This window comes from Mus caroli, unplaced genomic scaffold (assembly GCF_978045245.1).
Source record: "Mus caroli unplaced genomic scaffold, Mus_caroli_1 scaffold_13, whole genome shotgun sequence".
In the NCBI taxonomy this organism is placed as follows: domain Eukaryota; kingdom Metazoa; phylum Chordata; class Mammalia; order Rodentia; family Muridae; genus Mus; species Mus caroli.
Genome location: NW_028227268.1, coordinates 77,234,008 through 77,259,565, shown reverse-complemented (window position 1 = coordinate 77,259,565; position 25,558 = coordinate 77,234,008). Strand labels below are relative to the sequence as shown.

At 45.4% G+C, this 25,558-nt stretch overlaps 1 protein-coding gene, 1 long non-coding RNA gene and 1 pseudogene across 3 annotated transcripts in view; 2 read left to right on the top strand and 1 right to left on the bottom strand.

The window, feature by feature from the left end:
• The first annotated feature begins 1,004 nt into the window (after positions 1 to 1,004).
• LOC147001554 (large ribosomal subunit protein P1 pseudogene) lies at positions 1,005 to 3,108 on the top strand (annotated as a pseudogene).
• Positions 3,109 to 14,945: 11,837 nt separating this feature from the next.
• Positions 14,946 to 21,341, bottom strand: LOC147001553 (uncharacterized). The gene is made up of 3 exons (XR_015045079.1): positions 21,259 to 21,341; positions 19,122 to 19,208; positions 14,946 to 15,274 (listed from the first exon to the last, which is right to left on the bottom strand). It is a non-coding gene; the product is annotated as an uncharacterized LOC147001553 (long non-coding RNA).
• Positions 20,704 to 25,558, top strand: part of Adam19 (ADAM metallopeptidase domain 19) — a 90,987-nt gene continuing 86,132 nt past the window's right edge. Inside the window, exons 1-2 of one of the 2 annotated variants that reach the window (XM_021177258.3) lie at positions 20,704 to 20,954; positions 25,450 to 25,535. In XM_021177258.3, the coding sequence (XP_021032917.1) occupies positions 20,858 to 20,954; positions 25,450 to 25,535 (183 nt within the window). In that variant the 5' untranslated portion in view covers positions 20,704 to 20,857. Of the gene's footprint in view, positions 20,955 to 20,993; positions 21,189 to 25,449; positions 25,536 to 25,558 lie in introns of those variants that run through there. The other variant, XM_085830089.1, reaches the window with a different exon arrangement.

The window sequence follows — 25,558 nt, the reverse complement described above, 5'->3', positions numbered from 1 at the left end:
TTCTTCCTTTTGGGATTCCTCATATAGTCAGAGTGAAAACTCATCACCTTGGCTGACTCAGAAGCCTCTCCTTGATGAGCTGGTGATGATACATGCCTTTAACCCCAGCACTCAGCAGACAGAGGGAGGAGGATATCTGTGAGTTGCAGCCCAGCCAGAGCTACCTAGTGGGGACCCCCATCTTTAAAACAAACAAACAAACAAAAACTGGGGGGAAATCCCTTTTGCTCTGGTTTCTGCCCCTCACTGACTCTTCTGATGCTCAGACCATCCCTCCTGTCTCCTCAAATGCCCAATTGACCTCACCTCCCTGAAATCACATTGAGCGTTTAGCTCTATACAGCTTCCTCTGAAGCTCTGGGCTATTCCCCAGGGTAAAACTGCTTATCACTTGGTCTCCTGCAGTCATTGTTCTCATCTCTATCTGACTTCTTCCTGGCAGAGCGTCCTCCTCACTTTAGAAAGATCCCCTTGACGCTCTGCTCTGCATCCACGAAGTGCTGAAGACAAGCAGGGTTCCCAAGAGTGGGCTCGTTCATGATCATAGCCCTGAACCCCTCATTCTAGTTGATCCCGACAACAGCAAATCACTCAAGAAAGGCCATTGAGACTTCTCCAAGGGTCAACAAGAGAGAACCTCTTTGTAAGTCAGGGTTACAGTCATCAACAACATAAGCACATACATTGTGAGATTGGTCTTGATTACCAACTAGACGGGAATTAAAATCACCCTGGAGACAAACCTTGAGGACTGTCAGAGAGACTGAATTGAGGTGGGAAGACCTAGGCTGGATGTGAAGAGCTTCAGTCCATGAGCTGGGGTCCCAGACTGAACACAAAACTGAACGCAGGAGCGCACTAGCCTTTCTCTCTCTCTCAGCTTCCTGACTGAGCACCAGCCGCCTCCCTCGTCCACAGTCTTCTGCCACGGCAGCTTTTGTCAATACTCGTTGCCAGCCGTGATGAAGTGAACCCTTGAAGTGTGAGTTGAAATAAACCCCTCTTTCCTCAAGTTACTTTTCATAGGTATTTTGTCACAGACGTGAGAAAAACAGTACACGTACACACACATACACACACACACACTCATGGGTCCATCCTGCCTGATACCCAAGCTGTACTTGAAGGAAGGGACCTTAAAAGAACATGAACTCCAAGGTGGGATTCATGAGGGTGGTCCAAGATTTTGTGATTCCCAGATTATCGGATTCCCAAACTCTATCACTCTTTAATACCCTGATAACTTCTATGGCACCCCTATTCAAAAGGAAGACTTCACGATCTCATTTATTAAATAATCAAGTGGCCATAACCTTGGCTAATATTTATATCATAACAGCTTAGTAATTATTTGAAAAATGACATACATAGATGGAAAAATAATGTTTTGTTGTAGTTCCAAGCAGCCACACACTGACTAATAGATTTGTGCTCTTGTTGGGCCTGGCACACACCCCCACTTCTTATTTTCAGACTGAACTACATTTTCATTTCCCAGTTTTTAAAATCTCAGAAATTACCAAATACAAGCCACCCAGTTTTGCAAAAAATATGTCATTGATAGGAGGGCAGCAGGGTTTAAAAAGGAAATGATTTTTTCAGACAGTTTGTGTGATGTCAAAAAAATGTCAATCCATTTCCCTTAAATGGTAAATGCCCCAGAGCACCCCGATAATTTCCAGTGGCTGCCAAGGGTCACATGGTACACAGTTTGGGATTCATGATCCCCCCACCCACCCACACACACACAAAATAGGATTTCCTACCATGAAAATTAGTTGAAAAACAAACTGAAGAAATGAACATAAAATGAATATGCTACATTTTTATTTTAAGGAAAATAGAACATTTGTTTTCTGATTCTGAGGTAGGAAGCAATTTCCTAAATGGGTCTCAAAAATATTTGAAAAACTAAAAATGATAAATCCTGTATTACTATTAAGACTTTTTTTGTGGTAAAATATTTTATACTTAAAAGAAATTTTTTTGTTTGTTTCTTTTTTAAAGATTTACTTGTCTTATTTATAGGAGTAGACTGTAGCTTCTGGTGTGCCCTCTTCAGACATGCCAGGAGAGGGCATCAGATCCCATTACAGATGGTTGTGAGCCACCATGTGGTTGCTGGAAATCAAACTCAGAACCTCTGGAAGAGCAGTCACTGCTCTTAACTGCTGAGTCATCTCTCTAGCCCCAAAGATATTGTTTATGAAACCCAGTATCATGTGCAATGAATATATATCAATAAAGAAAATTCCTAAAAAATTTTTAATAAAAAAAAGAGATTTTCTAGAAAGTAAAAGAATGTATTTAGATACATGACTGAACACCTGTAGCCAAGATGTTTTAAAAACTCTAACAAAGCAATAAAATAGAGTACCCCACACAAGAGGAAGAAGTAGGCTTGGGCAGTCTTCCTAAAAGCCAAAATACAAACTTTACAATCCTATTAGTCACTAGGAGAGTAAAAACCAAAACAACAGTTTGATTCTAGCACCCATCTACCACATGCTTAAAATTTTGACTGTTTCCTTGCAATTGGGTCTCATAAATCCTCCAACTCCCTACGTGGCCAAGGATGACCTTGAACTCCAGATCCTCCAGTCTCTCCTTCCCAGATAAATGTTCGGATCGGGCTTTTCCTCAGCTGCCGGCCAAGGTGCTCTATTCTTCCGAAGAAGCCAAGGCCGAGTTGGGGTGAGGCCCTCACTTCATTCCGCTGGCAGTTCACAACATGACTTCCATCTCTGAGCTTGCCTGCATCTACTCCACACTCATCCTGCAGAACTACTAGGTGAAGGTCATGGAGGATAAGATCAATGCCCTCATTAACGCAGCTGGTGACAAGGTCGAACCTTTCTGGCCTGGCTTGTTTGCAAAGGCTCTGGCCAATGTCGACATTGGGAGCCTCATCTGCAATGTAAGAGCTGGTGGGCCCTCTCCAGCAGCTGGAGCTGCGCCTGCTGGTGGTCCTGCTCCATCCACCGATGCTGTCCCAGATGAGGAGAAAGTGGAAGTGAAGAAGGAAGTGCCAGAGGAGTCGGAAGATGACATGGGTTTTGGTCTTTTTGACTAAACTGCTTTTCTTAACAAGTCCAATAAAGAGCTGAACCTGTTTAAAAAAAAAAAAAAAGTTGGGATCAGCAGGCCTGCAGTGTCTCATCTGGCATGGTCTAAAATGGACAATGTGTATCAAGTGTTAATACATGTGTGTAGAAGTCAGAGCTCCCGTAGTGTTGCTGAGAGTGTTAAGTAGTAGCATCAATTTGATACACTATTCAGCCATGTCTTCTAAAGCTAGTTGTATATAAAAGCCAGCATTTCATGTCCCCGCCTTGCCATGTCTACATCTATATCCCCAAATGTTCATATACATTAGCCTGAAGAATGCTTATCCAGCACTGCTTTCAATATCATTGATCTGAAAACTACCCAACTGTTTACAAACAGGTAAACATGCGGTGGCACACTCTACCAATGCAGTACTATACAGAATAAACAATCTAGAACTTGTAAAAAATGGAGTGAATGCTCACAAACACAAAATTAAGCAAAAAGATGTTCCCCAGACGTTCCTCCTTCCAAATGCCCAAAGTTAGACACAGTGACTCCTTGTATATACAATAAAAAGCAAAATTAATTTATATAGGAAGAAGGCCAATTGTTACCCTCCGCTGGAGGGAGGCCTGTGATTATGAGTGTTACCTGATAAGACCTGGGAGATGTAACACATGTCTGTCTACTCACTCATAGGAAATACAGATACCACCAAAGTCCAAGTTGGTCCACTAGTGAGCATTGCTGGGATTACTTACAGGTGAAGGGTTACTTACAGGAATCGACATAAACACACCCATATCACATGACCAAAGCTCACCCTATCATGGCTGACATCCCACAAAACCTGGGAACCTGAAGCACCCTGTACAGCCTGCAGGCAGCTCAGTGGGTTGGAGAGTATCCTTCTTAGGAGGCTCAGTTGCTCTCACCTTTTAGGCAGCTCCATTGCTTTCTGCTTCTTGCTGCTGCTTTGCTGGTCTCTGGATTCTCCCAGGCAGCTCAGCTTGTCTGAGAGTCTTTGTAGTTTGGAGACCCTCAGAAGACTTTATTGTTTACTCTTGGGAGCATGGGACCAAGTGAACCTAGTTGGTTTCAGGAACTTCCTGAAGCTACTTTGAATTGCTTATCTTCTGTTTTAAGGAGCTTCTCTGCAGGATATTATTATTTTCATCTAAGAGGAAACTGCTACACAACAGGGGAAGAGACAAGGCAGCTCTGGAGTGCAGGTCATGATCTCGTGCTTGAGTGGGGAAAGTGTTCAAGCTGGCCCCAGTGCCAATGGTACATACACTCTGTGGTACTTCACTATTAAGTTGAAGATAAGAAGTCCCTCCATAATGAATATGCTCTGTCTCTGACAAATCGTTTTTCCTTTTTCATAATTTCCTAGAAATAGAATTGCCAAATCAAGATTTTCAATATTTTATGCCCTTCGATACATCTTGCCATCTCATGGGGAACTGGTTGCCATGAAGACAAGAATAGCTCACATCTTCTCCACTCTTGTAATTCCAACACCTGGTAGCATGGGAAATGAGGACGATTTGTATAGATAAGTTTAAAGAGCAGATAGACCAGGCTTTGCTCAAGTCTCAGGTTAGAAATCATTATTGGAACTCAGACTCTCTCTTGCTACTGTTTGGCTTAGTTTCTGACGATTCTCTTCTTGGTGACAGGAAGAACACTGCTAGAAACAAACGTAAAAGCATCTCAGGTCGGGGCAGGGCTCAGTGGGCAAGAACACTTGCTTGACAAGCAGGAGAACCTGCGGTCAGATTCCCAGAACCCACCTTAAAAGGCTGGGTGCAGCTGCAGGAGCACCTACTGCTCGGTGAATAGGGATCAGGGCATGAGCCCGGAGTGCTGCTGGTCTTATTGGCTGCCAGCTGAACTCCAGGTTCAAGCCTACTTCAAGCGAATTAGACAGAGTAAATACACCAGAACACTCAACTTTCTCCTCCGGCATTCATACCCATTCACGTTTGTATACAGCACACAAGCACAGATCCACACACAAGTACACACATATCTTCAAGATTGCGGACATTCAGGAGACAGATGCTCAAGGGTGCATGTTGGAGTAACAGTCCCATCATCAAGACAACACTGAGTGTGGGATGAACTCTCTATCAAACTCTTGACTCCTTAACTATTCCCAAGCAGGGACCTGGGTGGGAGAGAAGGATCCCCTGGACCCGAGCCACGGGAGGGGACGTGAAGGGGTGCAAGTGCCCTTTAGGGCCGACCCATTTCCCAGCTCTCAGCCTCAGCATGTGCTCAGTCAGCGGCAGTGCTGCTGCTCTCTCACTGGGTGTGTGCAGCCGAGAACTGAAAACCGACCTACAGCGGAGCTGCTTCCCAGTGGAGCCTTCTGGAATCAAAGGCTTCCTTGGACCTTAACTGCCGTTTTTAATTGGCAAGACCCAAGTGAGTGGGGCTTTCCCTGCGCGTGTGTGCACACACCTTTGCCCTTTGCAGCTTATGTGGGGGTAGATGGAAGCTTGATAAATGTGCAGAGTTCATTTATGTCCCTCTTCCCCCCATCATTATCCTAAAACAGGTTCCCCTCTACACTTTTCCAGATTTGTGTAAAGAACAAGTGCTACCGCATCCCACTCCCCACAGTCTTCCGGTTTTATCTACTTCCTCTGCTTCAGCCTGATGCAGTAGGCTGGGCTCAGGAACAATCGGGAGTCTCCACATTGGTATGCTCAGACTCATCTCACTGGCAGCCTCAGTAGCGACTGCCTTACAGACTCATTACTTTGGACTTCCAATTTGGCTTCCGTTTCAGGGTTTGTCCATGACCCCGGGGGTGGGGGAGGGGAGTTAATTTCCTCTTTCTGGACCTTGGTGGACACTGCAATAAAATGAAATATATCTCGTCTGCAGAAACAGACAGTTTCAGTAGTACGTCTTAGGTGTTCTGAGCCTGGAATTCCACACACACTCACCGCCGTGACCTGCTTGTAAGAAGGGCACCTTCAAGCCCAGACGATGTGCCTGTGAGATAGTACATTGGGTGGGGATGGGGTAAGGGCCCCTGCTGCTGAGCCTGAGGACCTGACTTCAATCTCCCTGAGCCCCCATGGTGGAAGAAAAGAACTAATTCCCTCGGGCTGTCCCCTGATCTCCATGCACAAGCAATTGTGCGTGCACAGTCAGATCCCACTACATACTCACGAACACCTTTTTAAAAACCAGATAAACAAATATAAGAAAGAGTAAAACTTACCTAGAAATGGTAATTTCTTGAAGATGGAGTGAGTGACTGTAATCAAATTACATTGTATGACTAAATGACATTCTCAAAGATAATAAAATAATAAAAAATACTGTTTAAGAAATTTGGAATGTAGCCGGGCGTGGTGGCACACGCCTTTAATCCCAGCACTCGGGAGGCAGAGGCAGGCGGATTTCTGAGTTCGAGGCCAGCCTGGTCTACAAAGTGAGCTCCAGGACAGCCAGGGCTATACAGAGAAACCCTGTCTCGAAAAACCAAAAAAAAAGAAAAGAAATTTAGAATGTAGTGACATAGTATTATATCATGTGTCACTGAGAATGGGGTCCTGTCTAAGTGCCTAGTCTATGCTTCTGGGTGACTGAGTTAGTCACATAGGATATGGGAATGGGAATTTATCAGCCATGCTCACGTCTCTCCTCCACATTTTGGATTAGGTCTCTGTGACTGGCTGTTTGTTTGTTTGTTTGTTTGTTTTTCGAGACAGGGTTTCTCTGTATAGCCCTGACTGTCCTGGAACTCACTTTGTAGACCAGGCTGGCCTCAAACTCAGAAATTTGCCTGCCTCTGCCTCCCAAGTGCTGGGATTAAAGGCGTGCACCACCACTGCCCGGTGTGACTAGCTGGTTTTATGTCAACTCGACACAAGCTAGAGTCATTAGAGAGAAAGGAGCCTCACTTGAGGAAATCATCCATGAGATCCAGCTCTCCAGAATTTTCTCCTTTGTGATCAGTGCGGGGAGGGTTTAGACCATAGTGGATGGTGCCACCCCTGGGCTGGTGGTCCTCAGTTCTAAAACAAAGCAGCAGACTGAGCAAGCCACATGAAGCAAGCCAGTAAGCAGCACCCTTCCATGGCCTCTGCATCAGCTCCAGGTTCCTGTCCTGTCTGAGTTCCTATCCTGACTTCTTTAGTGATGAACAGCAGTGTGGAAGTGTAAGCTGAATAAACCCTTTCCTCCCCAACTTGCTTGTTGGTCATGGTGTTTTGTTACAGCAATAGAAACCCTAATTGCGAAAGTCTCCATCATCTTTTGCAGAGACATAAGAATCAAATGCCCACAGAAACAATGAGCGATATGGGGTGGGGGTGATGGCGTCTGTGACACAGTAGTAAGCAGGTCTCCCACCTAAAAGGAACAGCTGGAACTGAGCGAGGCAAATATCACTAGAGAAGGCTTTACCATTACTGGATTTTTTTTTCCAGTCGCTCACGACTGAAATGGGATCCTGATACCCACCTTACCATAGCTTTTCAGAAGGATCAAGTCAGATACCATAAAGAAATGTCTATGAAACAGACTGAGGTCATCTGAAGATTTTTACCAAGACAGGAGGAAAAATGCCAGAGGGAGGTCAGTTGCCAGCTGGAGAAGGGAAACAGCTGCCGGAAGCTGCCTTCCGAGGTCCATTTTGCATCACTATCCACTAACAATGTTTGACTTCCTGCTTCCAGGCTGGCATAGAAGGGTTTTGGAGCAGCTGCCCCATCCTATTAAGTGACCAGCTTAATTCTCTGTAACTCTTTTGTCCATCAGAGCAGTGACCACATGTGACAAGCCATAGAAAGAGACAGACAGATCTGATACATCGAGCCACAATGTACTGGAGAAGAAAGTTCCTAAATCAAGTGCTGGGGTTCCAGAGTATAAACTGTCACTGATGAGTTAGTTCTGAGGCTCTGTGGACACCCCTTCTCCCCCAGAGCTGACAACTCCCTCAAGGTCCGGGTCGTCGGGAGTCCCACACGTCTGTGATCTATCCTAGGCCTGCACAATGTGTGTCAGAGAAAAATCCTCTTGTACCTTGGGAGATGGAGAGGAAAAGAGCTGTTTTGAAATAGACCTAAGTATTTTGTACTGAGGCCTGCCTGCCCCCAGGAGACATGACTTTACCATGGACTAACCTGGAGGATGTTAACTAGAACCTGTCCCATCTGAAAAAGACCTGTTCCTTCCAACCTTCCACACAGGGGAAGGAAAATACACAGTCCTGCTTCCTGCAGCCACCCTGTTCTACACCTACAAGAGGACCCTGCATGGAAGTATCAGCAAAGGTCACAGCCCAAGGGTACAGGCACCTCTGAGACCGAGACCTAGGACAACAGAGTGCTTCCTTTGCTTTGCATCTTGATAGATGTAGCTAAAGGCCTATTTCCTGCCGTTCCTTTTTTGGTTTGTTTTGTTTTGTTAATACAGAGTTTCTCTGTGTAGTTCTGGCTGTCCAGGAACTCACACTGTAGATCAGGCTGGTCTCGAACTCACAGAGATTCTTCTGCCTCTGTCTCCTGAGTGCTTGGATTAAAGGTGCACGCCACTACTGACTGACTGGCTACAGTTCCTTTTATTTAGCAGATCATGTTCTCCTTTCAATAGACTCCATGATAAGGCCAGGTGTGTTGGTACACCTATATGATGCTAACACGGGAGGGATGAAGATCAAAATCATCCTTGACTGTACATCAGGCTTGAGTCCAGCATGAGCTACATGAGTCTGGTCTCAAAAATAAAATAAAATAAAATAAAATAAAATAAAATAAAATAAAAATATACCAAGAGCACAGTGTGAAGAGACTAAAATCAAATAGGATAGGGGCTTGGGTTTTTCATATCAGAATTTTAAAAAATCTATTACCATGTTAATGGGTTTAAAGGTTTAAAGTAGTTAATAGGAAAAAAAACAGATAGATGATGTAAATGTAACTGTAAATAGAGAAATCCAGAGTTAAAAGGAAACGTTATTGATAAGAAGAACACATCCCCAGGGTGACGCTCCTTAATAGACTGGAAGTCCTTGTAGAAAGAATTTCTGAGCCTCAGGATGTAACAACAGAGAATTACAGATTTAGCAAGGGTTGTAGCTCAGTTGGTACAGTGCTTGCCCAGTATTCACAAAGTCGTGGGCTCCATCCTCAGCACCCTATAAACCGTGTGTGGTGGCTCACACCTGTAATCCCAGAACTCAGGAACTAGAGGCAGGAGGATGAGATGGTCAAAGTCACCCTCAAATGGCTGAGACCAGTGGAAGGCCATGATGGACAGAAGTCCAAAACAGAATACTCAAGAACTCTGGGTCAGTTATAAAAGGTCTAACAGGATTGAGGGGTGCTGGAAGAAAGGGGGAACTAAGGAAATACTTAAAGCTATATTGATGGAGAATCCCCCCCATACTGTCAGACAGCGAAGCAAAGATACAAGAAGTTCAGAGAATACCAAAAAGGATGCATGCTCAAATGAAGGGTCTGCCTGGAGAGCTGGTAGCTCAATGGTAGACAGAGTGCCTGCTTAGCATGCCCTAGACTCTGGGTCTGATCCACCCCATAGAAGAAAGACAGAGAGTCCCTTTCAATTTAGAGAATATTTCAATTCAAACCGAAAAGCACACCTATGATTACAAAATTCAAATTTCATTAAAGCAGGCAAGGAAAAAAAATCTTTGGGTGGGGGATTTCCTTTTTATGAGACATGGTTTCTCTGTGTAGCCCTGGCTGTCCTGGAACTCATGCTGCAGACAAGGCTGGCCTCAACCTCAGACATTCATCTGCTGGAATTAAAGGTGTGTGCCTCCACACTGGGAAAAGAAAATTTCTTTTTCTTTTTTTGGTTTTTCGAGACAGGGTTTCTCTGTATAGCCCTGACTGTCCTGAAACTCACTCTGTAGACCAGGCTGGCCTCGAACTCAGAAATCCACCTGTCTCTGCCTCCCAAGTGCTGGGATTAAAGGCATGTGCCACCACCACCCGGCGAAAAGAAAATTTCTTAAAAGAAGCCATATTTGGGAAGGGGGTGGGGAATGAGTAGGGGGAAATATGGAAAACATCACTTACCTAGAGAAAAAAAAAAAGAACAACAGCCAGCTCTCTTCAAAAGCTATCAAAATGCACTTGCATGAGCGTGCATGTGTGCACGTGTGTATTACTTATTATAAGATATGGTTGACTTTGGTGTGAGTGAGGTTTTTATTTATTTGCCTTTTTTTTTTTTTGGGTTTTTTTGAGACAGGGTTTCTCTGTTTAGCTCTGGCTGTCCTGGAACTCACTCTGTAAATCTGCCTGCCTCTGCCTCTGCCTCCCGAGTGCTGGGATTAAAGGCGTGTGCTACCACGCCCGGCTTTTGCCAATTTTTTTACAGTTGAGTTTTTAAAATGATGAAATGAGAGGAAAATTTATGGATGGGAAGAATTGTATTTTATTTTTGAAGACTATTGTTTATTTTTATGCATATGATGTTTGCCTACATGTATGTAAGCAGTTCATGTAAGTGTGCATGGTACCCAAAGATGCCAGAAGTGTGTGCCAGATCACCTAGAACTGGATTATATAGGTGGTTGTGAGCTGCCATGTGGGTGCTGGGAACCAAACCCAGGTCCTTCCAAGAGCAGTCAGTGCTTCCAGCCATCTTTCCAGCCCAGACACTGTACTACGTATTATTAGGTTCTCATAATACTTGTGAAATGATATAGAGCTATTTGAAAATAGACTTACATTAAATGTGAATGTATTTGCCAAAGCTTACCATAACTACTAAAAAATATAGTAACTTAGTTAATACACTAAAAAAGAAACAAAATAGGATTAGTATGAAATGAACAGAGTTGCACAAGACATTGAAAGTGAGGTAGACAAACAGAACAAGGACAATAAATGTTAATCAGATCAAAGATTAATAAGATCAATCAGATCAAGAACTCTAATAAATTTTGTAAGAAACACGTCAGAGGAAGAAAACAAAAGGGTAAAGACTCAGTTTGTTCTCAAATGGGGAGAGCGGACTTTTATTGGTGCTGGAGGTTAATACCCAGTATTTAGGAGACCACACAGCACCGAGCTGAGCATGGTGTTCATGGTTGAGAGAAAGGAGAAAGGTTCTCCAGCCTTGTGGAGAACATTAGGATAAGTCAAAGGAAACATTTTTAACCTCATGACTAATGTTAGTTCTGTTTAGTGAGGTGAGCTGCGGTTATACACCTGACTTATGGGAGACAATGGTGTGTGACACCGCCTTAATAAAGAGAGAAACCTGAGTCCAAATGACACACGTGGGATAATGCAATGAATTAACAATACCCGTGTATATAGTTTTCTGGATAGACTGCTTTTCAGAACTGCTAGATGGGAAGTCAGTCAGATGGTCTGCTCTTGCAACCTCCGGGCTCCAGGATGTGTGGCAGGTGTTACCTGCTTTCCAGAATTTCATGGATGGCAGATTTCCTGAAACCTTGACCCTACTTTGTGGCCCTGGTTTTGTGGTGGTAGGGTTTCCTTTATTCCAGACCATATATATGTATGTGTATATACATATATATGATATGCATGATATATATGTGTGTGTATGGTATATATATGATATATACCATATATGCACATATATATGATTAAGGCCCTCATTTCCTATCTGGCTGCTTCCTATTGGGGGAAGGGTGTCACTTGGAGGCTTAGGGTCTGAGTAAAACAGATACTTTTTGGTCACCATTCATTGCGTGTTACAAGACGTTAAGGACAATGGTTTGACTCAAAAGCTCGAGGCAGTTTTCATTGGCCAGGGTACAATCAGAAGTGGGCCATCAGTTCTCCCGCATTACAACCTGTGGAGAGCACCAGGACAAAGTCAACGAGAACACTTAAACCTCGTGATTCATGTCCCCGCTTTGTTTAGTAAGGTGAACTGCGGTTAGACACCAAGCTGACGAGAGACAGTGGTGTGTGATACCACCTTCCAGAAAGAAAGCTGAATCCAAACTACACACGTGGGATAATGTAATAAATTAACAATACCTGGGTATATACTGTTAAACTATGTTAAACTTGTAAATTTCTAGGTCAGTCTTATAGACAAAGGCAGTGTTTCTACAGTATACAGAATCGTCTAATCAAAACATTCTTAAATCTGTTACAACCTCCCCTAGAAACCAACTGAGGAGTCCTGACAAAACTATTATATTGAATTTATTGGCTAAGAGACTTCTAAGTTCTCTCTGACCTTCCCATGGATGAGTATTTCATTTTTTATTACAGACATCTCTACATCATGGGATAAATAATAAGTCGGAGAAAGTCTACCCATTAGCCGTCCTTGGGAGAGCAATGTCTTCACTCTTGGGCTCTTGTGTTGTCTCTCCCTTTTTTTGTCACAGAGTCAGGGGGCCAACCTCATCCAGGACAGGGTTTCTAGGGGGACATTTTGAGATTACCAAGCTGGAGTCTGAAGTGGGAGGACAAATCCCATCTCCAGAGGCAGCTTCTCCGTGAGTTCTAAGTCAATAGACCCCTACACAGCGGCTCTGCCCCTGCGGCCGCTGCTTTTATCTCAGCAGCTCCCATTTGGCCCCAGAATGCAGATAAGATTCTAGGGTAGCACACCTGGATAATTAAAACATCAGAAACCATATGGTCTAGAACTGTCTTCTTACTGTGGGTAGGATTTAGGGGGTCCCCAGGAGAAAAGAGGCCCCAGATCTCAACAAGGCCTTTTGTGCCAAAGGAAACTGAGCTCTATGGGCCAGCTGTTCATCTCTCAGGCACTCAGAGGGCAAACTAAGGGATTGAGGGAAAGAAAGAGGGCAGTGGTGGGTAGATGGAGGTGTGTGGAGAGAGACAGCCTGGGTGGAAGTCCCTTGAAGAAGGGTCAGAGCTTGTCCACTAGATGGATAAGTGAGAGAAAGTTTGGGAAATTCAGTTTAGAAATTTGAGCTAAAAAAAAAAAAGAGTCCTGATATGTAGAAACAGAGTAACAAAGGGGGGACTTTAGTGCAGATGAAAGGACCCTTGGAGATGGGGAACCTGGGACCATTTGCAATTTCACTGGAGGAATTTTGTCAAAGTCCCACAAAACGGTAGGTTCCAACATGCTAAATTTAGGCCAGCAGTTGTCAAGAGTGTATTATTGATAGAACAGGATCCAGCTTGAGGCCCGGCTGTTGCAGTTTTCTTAGGAGCCCGGCCAATGGGCTCTCTCGGGATACAGGGTTATTGCCCATGTTGTAGCTTTTGGATGGGCTGAGGTTAATTTCTTACCTTGAAGTGGCCCCTGAAAAGTTCCCAAGAGTTTCTCAAGGAACCAACCAGGAGGACGGACAGGTTCTCTTTAACCTACTTCTGTGTCCACAGGGAAAATGGCTGATGTTGTGTGTGGTACTGGAAACAGCGAAGTTTCTCAAGTGGCAAGGGTTGGATTAGAACAGTACCTCTCAACCTTCCTAGCACTGCAGCCCTTTAGTTCAGTTCCTCCTGTTGTGACTCTCAACCATAAAATTATTTTCGTTGCTACTTCATTAACCGTAACTTTGCTACTGTTTATGAATTGTAACATAAGTTGTTTTCCCCCAGTGGTCTTAGTGAAAAGTGAAAAGGTTGGTCAAGTCATGAAGGGGTTGTGACCGAGGCTGAGGACTACTGAGTTAGAAGAAAAAAAAAGCAGGTTTACCATTCATGCAAAAAACGGAGGGCAAGAGTCTCTCAGAAAGAAAGATAAAGGAAACCCAGGAACCAGAGGATGGAGAAAGAAGCCTGGTGAGGGAAGAGGCCTTATCAGGCTAGACCTGAGGGGAGGGCCTTCCTGGATTTCAGCACTAATTAATGTAAGAATCTGAGGTTATCAGATGCACTAAAGAACGAGCATCCAGGTCACCCTCAGCAGGCTTTCTATTGGTCGGAGAGGTTGGCAACCCCAAACCCCGAAGCTCAGTATCCAAGGGTACAGGAGGATGCACCATGCACGGGCGGAGAATCCTAGTCAAGAGAAGGACAGCAGCTGCTTTTGGATAAACTGTTTTTGAAATGTGAACAACAATATGAACCAAACAGACCCTCTCAGAGCTCCCAGGGACTAAACCATCAACCAAAGAGTACACATGGAGGGACCCATGGCTCCAGCCACATATGTAGCAGTGGATGGCCTTGTCGGTCATCAGTGGGAGGAGAGGCCCTTGGTCCTGTGATGGCTCAATGCCCCAGTGCAGGGGAATGCCAGGACAGGGAAGCAGGAGTGGGTGGGTCGGTGAGCAGGGGGAGAGAGGATGGGATATGGGATTCCTTTTTCAGAAGGAAAACCATGAAAGGGGAGAACATTTAAAATGTAAATAAAAAAATATCTAACAAAAAATTTAGCTCTTGCTCTCTTGTTTCTCTCTTGCCCTCTTAGGCTCTTCCCTCCCCCCATCCCGTCCCTCTCTCTCCATGTGTTCATGGCCAGCCTCTACTTCTCTACTCTCCCCCATCTCTGCTTTTCTCTGCCTCTACTATCCTCTTGACTCCCTTCCCCATGCCCTGAATAAACTCTAGTCTATACTTTAAAAAAATTTAGTTAAAGAAGAAATGAAAAGAAATGCAAAGCCGGGCATAGTGGCACACGCCTTTAATCCCAGCACTTGGGAGGCAGAGGCAGGCAGATTTCTGAGTTCGAGGCCAGCCTGGTCTACAGAGTGAGTTCCAGGACAGCCAGGGCTATACAGAGAAACCCTGTCTCAAAAAAAAGAAAGAAAGAGAGAAAAGAGAGAGAGAGAGAGAGAGAGAGAGAGAGGGAGAGGAAGGAAGGAAGGAAGGAAGGAAGGAAGGAAGGAAGGAAGGAAGGAAGGAAGGAAGGAAGGAAGGAAGAAATGCAAGTGTGAGATTAGTAAGATTGCTGCAGTGCTCAGGACATACTAGACAGCATCCACTGACTGCTTACTCTGTGAGAGGTGTTACCTCACAACCTTGATTCAGGTGCCATCTTGGGAATAAGGCACAGACACCACCCTCCTCTGTGGGTGAGTCAGCAGAGACACAGAAAAGTTGGCTGCTCAGAGAAGGGATTTAACCCCTGGCAGAATGACTTCTAAGAGTATGGTCATTCAGAGAGGTGACGAGTGCAATACCTGCTGGAGACAGAGAAGCTATTCATGCTGTGGAACTTGGGAAGTGATAGAGACAGGACGATGAGGCGTCTAAGGTTATCCTTGGCCACATAGTGAGTGTGAGGCTAGCCTGGCCTATGTGAGACCCTGTTTCAGAAACAAAAAGAAAAACAAAATGAGAAATGATAGATTTTCCTTGTGTTTCTGCATATATTTACAATTTATCTATTCCTTAATCACTAAAGTTTTACTCTTTAGAGAGGGGGAGAAGGAAGAGAGACAGACACATACAGAGACAGACACATACAGAGACAGACAGACACATACAGAGACAGACAGACACATACAGGGACAGACTGACTGACAGTCAGACATGGGAGAGAGATTTTTTTAAAAAACGAAAAAACAACAAGAGCATCCACACTCTTACCACACAGATGTGACTGTTGCTAACACCTCAGCAGACTTCTTTCCAACCTTCCAAAAAAAAAAATCTTTCTTTTGCCTAGCTAAGATTCTGCTTAGATATAATTCTGGATCTTTAATTTTTTTCCTCTCTGAACATCAGAGCATAAACCCTTCATGGTTTAAGCAGCTATATAATAATCCATCATACGGCAATTACGTAATTTATGACCTATTCCTTCACGATTGGATCTTTAGGTTGTTTCCAATATTTTCACTATTATAAATAACCCACCATGAGCCTGTGAAGCCCATAAATCAGTGAGCAAACTGCAGAGTCTGCAGATTTTAGGATCATTCCCCAGAAATATAATTACTAAGTGTCACAAATGTTTCAAAGATTACACGGAGGAGTGGTGTTTCTGATAAATAGCACATACATCCTTTTTAAGATAAAGAATATCCAATTTTTAAATTTTATTTTTTATCTGCATGGGATGTTTTGCCTGCATGGATGCATGTGTATCATTGCAGAAGCCTGGGGTCTCTGGAGGCCAGAAGAGTGTGTAGGATCCCTTACTGATGATTGTGAGCCATGCTGAGTCTTGAACCCAGGTCCTCTACAAGAACAGTCAGTACACTTTTTTGTTTTGTTTTGTTTTGTTTTTCGAGACAGGGTTTCTCTATATAGCCCTGGCTGTCCTGGAACTCACTTTATAGACCAGGTTGGCCTCGAACTCAGAAATCCACCTGCCTCTGCCTCCCAAGTGCTGGGATTAAAGGCGTGCGCCACCACCGCCCGGCTAACAGTCAGTACTCTTAACCTCTTGGCCATCTCTCCAGCCGCAACACATACATTCTTCACAAACAAATGGCAAGCCTTCCAGGTGCAGAAGTTGCAAGTCAGCTTGTCCCTGTGTCAGTGTAGCACAGGGTAGCTCTAAAAGACACACCTTCTGGCTCTGGGTTTGTATGCTAACTATTGCACTTTCTCTCCTATAAGCTACTTTTCAATTTTTTTTTATTTGAAGTATTGTGATTCAAACATTTTTTAGTGGACAATGGTTGTATGTACATGGTGGATGCAAATGGCATTTGTGGTACTGCTATTTTATTTATCTGTTTACTTATGTAGTGGTTGCATGTGTGCACATGCCCCTGTGTAGTCCAGAAGAGGGGAGTCAGCCACCTTCCTCTATTCTTTTGTTATCTTTGTCTTTTTTTTTTTTTTTTTTTTTTCAGAGCTGAGGACTGAACCCAGGGCCTTGAGCTTGCTAGGCAAGCACTCTATCACTGAGCTCCACCCCCTTCCTCTATTCCTTTAAGACAGGGTTTCTCACTGAACTGCAACTATGCTGACTGGCCAGTGAAGTTCGGGGACTTAACCTCTCTCCTCACTCCTTCCAACCTGGGCACTGGGGTTACAAGCATATGTAGTTATACCCAGCTCCCTCCCTCTCCTCTCCTCTCCTCTCTTCTCCTCTCCCCTCCTTCCCTCTCTCTCTCTCTCTCTCTCTCTCTCTCTCTCTCTCTCGTTTTTTTTTTTAAGATTTAGTTTTATATGCACTTATGTGTGTTTGTGTGAGAAAAATGGCAAGAGTGCTCAGATGCTTAGGGAGGCCAGAAGAGGGCGTCAGATCCCCTGGAACTGGAGTGACACACAGTCCCAAGCCTGTAGAAGTCACAGAGTGAAGAACAGCCAAGTGTTCTTAACCGCCAACTGTCTTTCCAGTTCTCCCATCCAGGGATTTGAACTCAGCTCTTTATGCTCCCATAACCAGGGCTTTTACCCACTGAGCCACTTTTCTAGCCCCTTATTGTACTTTTTTTTTTCTTCAGTTCTTCTGTTTATTTAAAAAGTTTTTTGGGGATGGAGTTTGGTTAGTAGAGTGCTTGGCTAGCAGACATGAAGTCCTAGATTTGATCACTAATGCTAAATGGACACTGTAGTGGCAGTGCACACCTGTAATGACAGCACTTTTGAGGTAGATGGTTGAGGGTCAGAAGTTTAAGGCCGGGGCTGGAGAGACGGCTCAGTGGTTAAGAGCACTGACTGCTCTTCCAGAGGTGCTGAGTTCAATGCCCAGCAACCACATGGTGGCTCACAACCATCTGCAAATAGTACCTGATGCCCTCTTCTGGTGTCTGAAGACAGCAACAGTGTATTTATATACAAATAAATAAATAAATAAATCTTAAAAAAAAAGAAGAAGAAGTTTAAGGCCATCTTCAGCTACTTAGCAAGTTTGAGGCCAGCCTGGGCTAATGAGACCCTGCTTCAGGGGAAGAAAAGGAGTCTTTCTTTCTAGGAACACTGTATTTCTCCACCTTTTCATCTACTCTTTTATATTTCTCAGTACATTTCATTTTATTTTCTAAGCAGTGGCCACTGTGTTCCCAGGCGTGTTGTGTTGGTAGCTGTAAAGAAAAGAGGTGCATTTTGCAGATGCATGCATGCTATGGATTTTTTTTTGCTGAATCATTAATAACAGCACCTCAGAAACTAGAGGAAAAGTTACTCCAGGAAACCCTGAGGTCTGTCTTGTGACTCAAATTCTTCAATTTATGCTGCGTCCAGCGCCTTGCAGTGGGAACTGCCTTACTTACATGTTGTGAGAGGGGAGCAAAGGTGATTCCATGCTGTGCTTGACTTCAGGCTCCAAACACATACTACCTGCTTGCTTGGCCAGTTCCTCACAGGGTTTTACTCTCATTTTTTTTTTTTTGAGTTTTTTGAGACAGGGTTTCTCTGTGTAGCTCTAGCTGTCCTGGAACTCACTCTGTAGACCAGGCTGGCCTCGAACTCAGAAATCCGCCTGCCTCTGCCTCCTGAGTGCTGGGATTAAAGACGTGTGCCACCACGCCTGGCCTAAGACTCATCTTCTTGTAAGAAAGGGGATGTCGCCCTGTGGTGGTGGCACACGCCTTTAATCCCAGCACTTGGGAGGCAGAGGCAGGCAGATTTCTGAGTTCGAGGCCAGTCTGGTCTACAGAGTGAGTTCCAGGACAGCCAGGGCTATTCAGAGAAGCCCTGTCACGAAAAACAAAAACAAACAAACAAACAAACAAAAAAAATCCCTTGAAGAGTGCAGAAATGCAGAAATTCAGTGATTCTAGTAAAGACTGAGTCAGAAAAAAATGAATGGAAAGTGTCTTAGCCTCAGGAGCTGCTTATTTTATCATGAACATAAGCGATAGAAATATAAACATTAATGGTGATTCAAGATGAGTATGATAACTCATGCCTGTAATCCCAGGACTTGGAAAGCAGGATAGCCACGAGTTCAAAGCCAGCCTTGACTGTTTCAATCAATCAATCAATCAACCAACCAATCAATCAAATAAAAACCAAGCGATTCTGGGGAGATCTTAGGAACCAGTGCTGGCAGTCAGAAACATATTATGAACTGTGCTCCACTGTTCTGGGCAAAGTAGAAACCACTAACAACAAACTAGGATACTGTGTTAGACATACATAGCACGGGCTTCCTCAGAAGCCACCAGAGCTCGCTCCCTATACTTGTATGGACAGGGCCAGGTGAAGACACAGTTGTTTACAAACGAATAGAAGAGTTTATCAGAATCTGACCTGGTGACACGTGGGGCTTGACACTCCAGCTTTCCAGGACTGACAAATGAGTCTTTAATGCCTCAGACCAGTCACACCACTTGCCGCCTGGGGGTGACAAAGGCAACTCTCTAAGCCACTATCTGCCTTTCCATCGCAGCAGATGGAGAGAACTCGCACAGTTCCTGTCCACACCAATGGTAAGAATGGTTTGACCCCTTCCCTCAGCCAGAGCCTTGCAGACTCACTGGTGCATTGGTTTTGAGAGTTCCTGGCCTGGTTTTGGGGGTTGGGGATGGGGAAAGGAACTGACAAATGTAGGTGGGAGACTCCTCTTCCAGAGCCTCCTCTCCCTTGAAATTTTGCTAACCAACCCTATACAGATTATTTCTGGCTATCTCTTTTTTTCTGTTTGTTCGTCATTCATCAACTAAGGCATGTTGCACCGGGCTTTGTAATAGCAAATATACAGACTCTAATTGAAACCCAGACATTAGCTTTGTGACCTTTGGTGAGGGGACTTAACTCTTTTCTGGTTTGATTCCCCTCCCCCCAGAGGGGAGATAGAGATGAAGCCAATACATACCCCCTCCAGATGGTCAGTCTAATTATCACTGTTATTCTACACTGTGTCAAAGGAGTCCAGATTGGCCTCAAATTCACCACGTAGCAGAGATTAACCTTGAACTTTGGATCCTCCAGCCTCTCTGCCCCATAAGTGCTGGGATCACAGTGGTGCACCACACTCCTGGAATTATGAGGTCCTAGGGATGGAACCCAGGGCTTCATGAGGGCATGCATGACAAGCATTCCACCAGCTGAGATACATTTCCAGTCCACAGCGGACTCATGACAAGATCAACTATCAGAGGCCCTAGCACGTAGGGAATGTCAATAAAAGTTAAGTCCTAAGTGTCTGCTACTGTAATATTCTTAGTGATAGTCATCATTTGTGGGCTTTATCTTCCATTGCATCCTAAACCCTAACCATCCCAACTTCTGCTCTCTCCTGTCCCCAACCCATACAGCCCAAGGCTTCCCTCCTCCTCTGTAATCCTGTCTAGACTGTTTCTTGGGCTTGGTGTTTGGTTTCTGGAGTACAGAAGCCCTGTCCTCTGGGATGCTGGATCTGCAACCCCACCCCCCTCCACCCCCCACCTCCCGTGTCAGAAGGCCTGGACTAAAGGCCCAGATTGGAGTCCCGATAGGAAAACAACTTCTTTTAGCACTTATTTCAGTCCCTTGGAATTAACTCTTTCAGAGCCTGACTCCAAGAGTAGTCAATCCTGGAAGGTAGAGCTACAAAGAGTAGTCTCGGTCACCCAAAGTGCTTAGCATAAAGCGGGATAGAGTAAACTAGCTACAGTGGGGCAGAAGTGTGTGTGTGTGTGTGTGTATTTAACACTTTCAACCCCAGTCCTGTAATCTCCCAGGTCTCAAGAATGGTTGATTACTTCAGAAATTCGGATCATCCCTTCCCCTGGGTGTCCTTCACCTGAGTCAGCGATGCTCCCAGGGGGCTTCCCTCGCTCCTCCCACTGCTGTCCCTCCAGCCACCACCAACCCCCTCCTCCGCGTGGCGCCTCCCCTCCTCCCTTTCCAGGCTGAGCCCTGAGGGGCTAGGGGCGGAGCGTCTGGGCTGTGGGCTGGGTGGCTTTTAGGCCGGCGTTTGCTTGAAAACCGCCGCCGCCGCTAGGCCGGGGGCAGGCAATGGCAGGGGATGTGTGATTGCGGACAGTGAGAGGGCCATTGCTATCATGCCCGGGCGCGCGGGCGTCGCCCGGTTCTGCTTGCTGGCTCTCGCTCTGCAGCTACACTGGCCGCTGGCGGCGTGCGAGCCGGGATGGACCACAAGTAAGTGGCAGCGCGCAGATGGGTCCTGGGGTGACTAGGGGTGGTGGTGATGACTGAGGGTCTGAGAGTCGCTCTTGCAGGCCGGCAGCTCCATGACCGCTATCCCTGCGGACTCCGCCACTCCCCGGGTGTGAGTATCGCCACCCCCCAAGCCTAGGAGCCCAGGCTTTGTTCTCTTGTGGTGAGCCACGGGAGGTCGTGGAGCTAGTGCGCCCACTGTGCAATCAGAAAGCAGTAAGTCTCTCTCTCTCTCTCTCCCTCTCTCTCCTTGCCTTCCTTTCTTCATCTCCCCGTGTTTTCTTACTTTGGCTTCTCTTTCCGCTGATCTTCCTATCTTTGCTGTTTTCTCAAGGTTGCTCATCTCCGCTCCGCCGCTCTCTCATCGCTATTTTGCGCCCGCTGCTCTAGCAACCCCAGAGCATCCCCAGAGGAGCACCCCAAGCATCCTATCCCCAATCGGCGAGGGAACCACTCCCTGGATCTTGCTGGGGGGTGGGGGATGGTGGTGGTGTCAAAAGCATACCAGTGGGATAGAAAATCAAAGGTTTCCGAGAGATTAGAGTAGGTTGGTTTACTGGTTATCTCTGCCTGTACACTTAGCATCTCTGAAAGACCATAAAAGAACCATGCGCACCCATTATGCAGATCGTAAGCTGAAGTTCACTAACAAAAACCCAGGTGTGTATAAGTACGCCCCACATTGAAGATCTGATACTGGAAACCGGAGCTTTCTTTCCACCTCACCCAATGCCTATCTCCTCTTGGCCTCAGTTTTCCCACATGTGAAGAAAATGGAATGGGCTCCGCGCTTCCAGTTTGGACGCTGGATAATGTCTATTTCTCACAACTGTTTTCCCAGGCACCGCTCCCTCCAGGGCCGCATCCCTCAGAGGTTCTCATAGGATTTCGCGGAAGGGACGGTCCCGGAGGGGCAATGCCTGGCTTCTGTCATCTTGACCCGGGAGAGCTTATTTAGCCTTAGCTCTGCGGCAGCTAGAGAGCTGGGCTGACTCCAGATGGTCGCGGGTGCTTGCTGTACCAACCGTCAGCGTTTTTAAATCAAGCTAACGACGCCCTAGTGTGTACGGGCTGGGCAGGCTGCAGCCCCCCGCCCCATCCCTGCAAGAACCTGACCTGTGGGTTTCCTCCACTCCATGCTCCAGCTCCTTTCCCTTGGGAAGGAGTAGGTATTTTCCTTTTGTTGGGGTGTGGGGTTCCTCGGGGAAGAGGGAGCCAGGTCTTGTTCAAGTCTGATTTTCCAGCCTACCATTTGCACAGAAGAAAGACAGGAAAGTAAACTTCACCGGATCCGGAGGCCTTGAGAACAGTCAGTGAGGTAGAGTGGCTGCAGACCCGGGGAGAAATCAAAATCTACAAGTTGTAAAGTGACCCAGGATCCCCAAATGAGCAGTTGCTATTAATATTTTCCTTTCCCCCTTCCTGTCCTTCTATGACTATATACTGATGAATCTAGAAGCGTACCACACATACACTTTAAAAGGTGCTTCCCAAATCATGACATTTCCCAAAACTATGATTTTAATGGCTCTAAGTTCTACCAAGAGACCACAGAAATATAATTTCCCCAAAGTTAAAATCCTGGCTCTTATACAAATGTGACAAAGATTTTTTTCTTTCATTTATGAAGTGGCCAAAGCAGCTGTTAAAGCTGGTCAAAAGCATCAACATAATCAATATCAACATAAACAATATCCCCGGTGATACAGGGAGTGGCATAGTGAATTCCTTTGGGTGAGACAGAATCAAGCAGTTGCTGGTTCTCCCTCTCCTATCCTGAAGTCACTTGCATCTTTGTCTGTCACAGGCCTGCAGTTAATGTTAAACTTCACCGAATGCAGGCCATCCCACAGAAAGCAAACAAGAGAGCCAGAGATAACATTCTCTTAGCCAAGTCCGACATCCCTTTGTTAAGCGATGGATGTTCCAGGTCTGACACTGAAAGCTTGATCCCACGTGCTGTGGCCTTATTTCCAAGTTGTGAGCAACCCTTCTCCAGCTGCGTTGTCGTGTACTTAAACTGGACTGTTGTTTGTAAAGAGATTGCCCTCAGTGCTTTTCACCATCCTGAGACCTTTAGTCATTTTCTTCTACCCGGTACATCTCCTTTTGTTTAAGAGTCTAGATCCATCAGTCTCTGTAGAGGCCTATGTCTCACTTGCTTCCCCATGAACATTAAGCACCTAGTGTAGTAACATAGGGTTAAGAACTCAGGACCTTTTGGGTAAATAATGTAACTTTATCTATCTCTTCTGATTTGTACCAGTGTAAATGAAACCAATAAGATTCTTTTTTTTTAAGGATACATTTTGATTGCAAATATATCATATTTTTGAAAAGGAATTTAATCAGTGGTAATCCAACACTTTTTTGTTTGTTTGTTTTTGTTTTTGAGTTTTGGAAGGTTGTTTGTTTGTTTGAGACAAGGTTTCTTTATGTATCCTTGGCTGTCCAGGAACTAGGTCTGTAGACCAGGCTCCCCTTGAGCTCCGAGATCTTCCTGCCTCTGCCTCCTGAGTACTGACTGGAATTAAAGGCTTGTGCCACCACTGCCTGGCTCCAGCTACCCTTTTAAAATTTTTTTTTTCTTTTTTTTTTTTTTGCTTTTCGAGACAGGGTTTCTCTGTATAGCCCTGGCTGTCCTGGAACTCATTTTGTAGACCAGGCTGGCCTCAAACTCAGAAATCCGCCTGCCTCTGCCTCCCGAGTGCTGGGATTAAAGGCGTGTGCCACCATGCCTGGCAGAACCTTTTTTTTTTTTTTAATTTAATTCTTCTCTGGGACAGGATGCTGTGTAGGTGGATGCTGTCTCAGAGCTCTCTAGATAGCCAAGATGGCCTTAGACCTCTAGTTGTCTTGCTGGAATTACAGATGTTTGCCATCAAAGCTCAGTCATCTTTTAATCCCTCATGCGGTTGATGAGGCTGAGTTAGAGGGAACAGAACACAGGGGTCCTTGGTGACGTCTCTGGGAGTCTTCAGATCTTCTCTGTTTCAGAGATGTAATTTGCTTAGGAATCAGGAAATTCTTGTCCTTTAAAAGGTGACCTATAAGTAGTGTTGAGGTCTCCCATTCTTGAACATGGCTCTTCTGTGGCTTAGGCCTCTTTTCTCGGGAATTTGCTGCCTACCTCTATCAGTCCCACTATGTCAACTCGGGATATCTTAACAGGGAATTTCCTTCACTCTATGACAAACTCGTAGACCCATTCCCAAGCCCTTTTAGTTGAGGAAATGAAAATTCACAGTAACCCATTCCCAAGCCCTTTTAGTTGAGGAAATGAAAATTCACAGTAACACTGACACGAACTGGGGCTGGAGAGATGGTTTAGCAGTTAAGAGCACTTGCTGTTCTTGATAGAACCCAGGTGTGTAGGATAAGAAAAAAACTGGAGGTGAGGAGGTTTGGAACTAAGGAAGTGAAATATAACACTTGGAAGGTCAAGTTAAGGTTAACGATTTGCAAGTGAATGGAAACGGTTGGGAGGCGAAGTCACCTTTACCTGTAGCCCGGAAAGACCTCCCAGGGAGGTGAGTGTCACTTCCACAGGGGAAATGAAAACTCTTTGGTAACAAACCTGAGCTCACACCCTTCTCCATCTCCTCAGCACCTCACCACGTCATCACCTTCCAGGAGGCTATCCAAGTTAGAGCCACATCTTCTCTCACCAGAGCTCCAGTGCGCCCCTAGCCTTGCTGCCAGCCTTTCTGCTTCTCCTCTGTCCCTGTCTCCTCTTTCCCCATTCTCCTAGCAGGCAGGGTCACCTTTCAAAACAAAAACAAAACCAATACAGACCATACTGCTCTTGCGTGGCTTTTTTTTTTTTCTCTAAAGACATCAAAACCTTCCAGGTAATGAAATCCAGAGTCTCCTCATGCCTGTGTTATTACAATCACAGCCGTGTCTCACTTAGCATACATACTTCTTACCAACATCCTCTGAGTTACCCACCCTGGCTTAGCATATTTACCAAGGTCCCCTGACTCTGTAGGCTATTTCTCCTTCCTGCGTGTGCCTTAGCGAGCCCGGGCCCACGTCTACAGTTGACACTCTTTACTCTTCCCCAGATTTTTGCATAACTGGCTTCCTCTGGTCCCTCAGGTCTTAAACATCATCACACTGGCCATCTTGTTTAAAACAGGAACCCTGAGAGCTTCCCTCTATCCTGTGGCACAATCTTATTATTGCCCACCCCCTCCCAGGGCTGTTAAGTAGCACCTGAGAATGTTTGCTTATTTCCTGACTCTTCACGGGGGACACAGACCTTGTTTGCCTAGCCTTTATCACTTTGTCACCAAGGCCCAGTGGCGCCCAGCAGGTCTTCTGAGACCACTGGGAGGAGCATTTTCCAGGAAGCAATGACTGCCTCAGAAGTGCTTTGGAGCACCACTTGGGCTTCTGAACACCATGCCTGCTCCTGAGTGGCCGAGATGTGGAGGTTGGGTTTTCTTATGGTTATGTTGTGTTGTGTTGGCAGGAGGAAGCCAAGAAGGTAGCCCTCCGCTACAGCATGAACTCATAATACCTCAGTGGCGGACTTCAGAAAGCCCTGGGAGAGGAAAGGTAAGATGTCCAAGCTCCTCCTT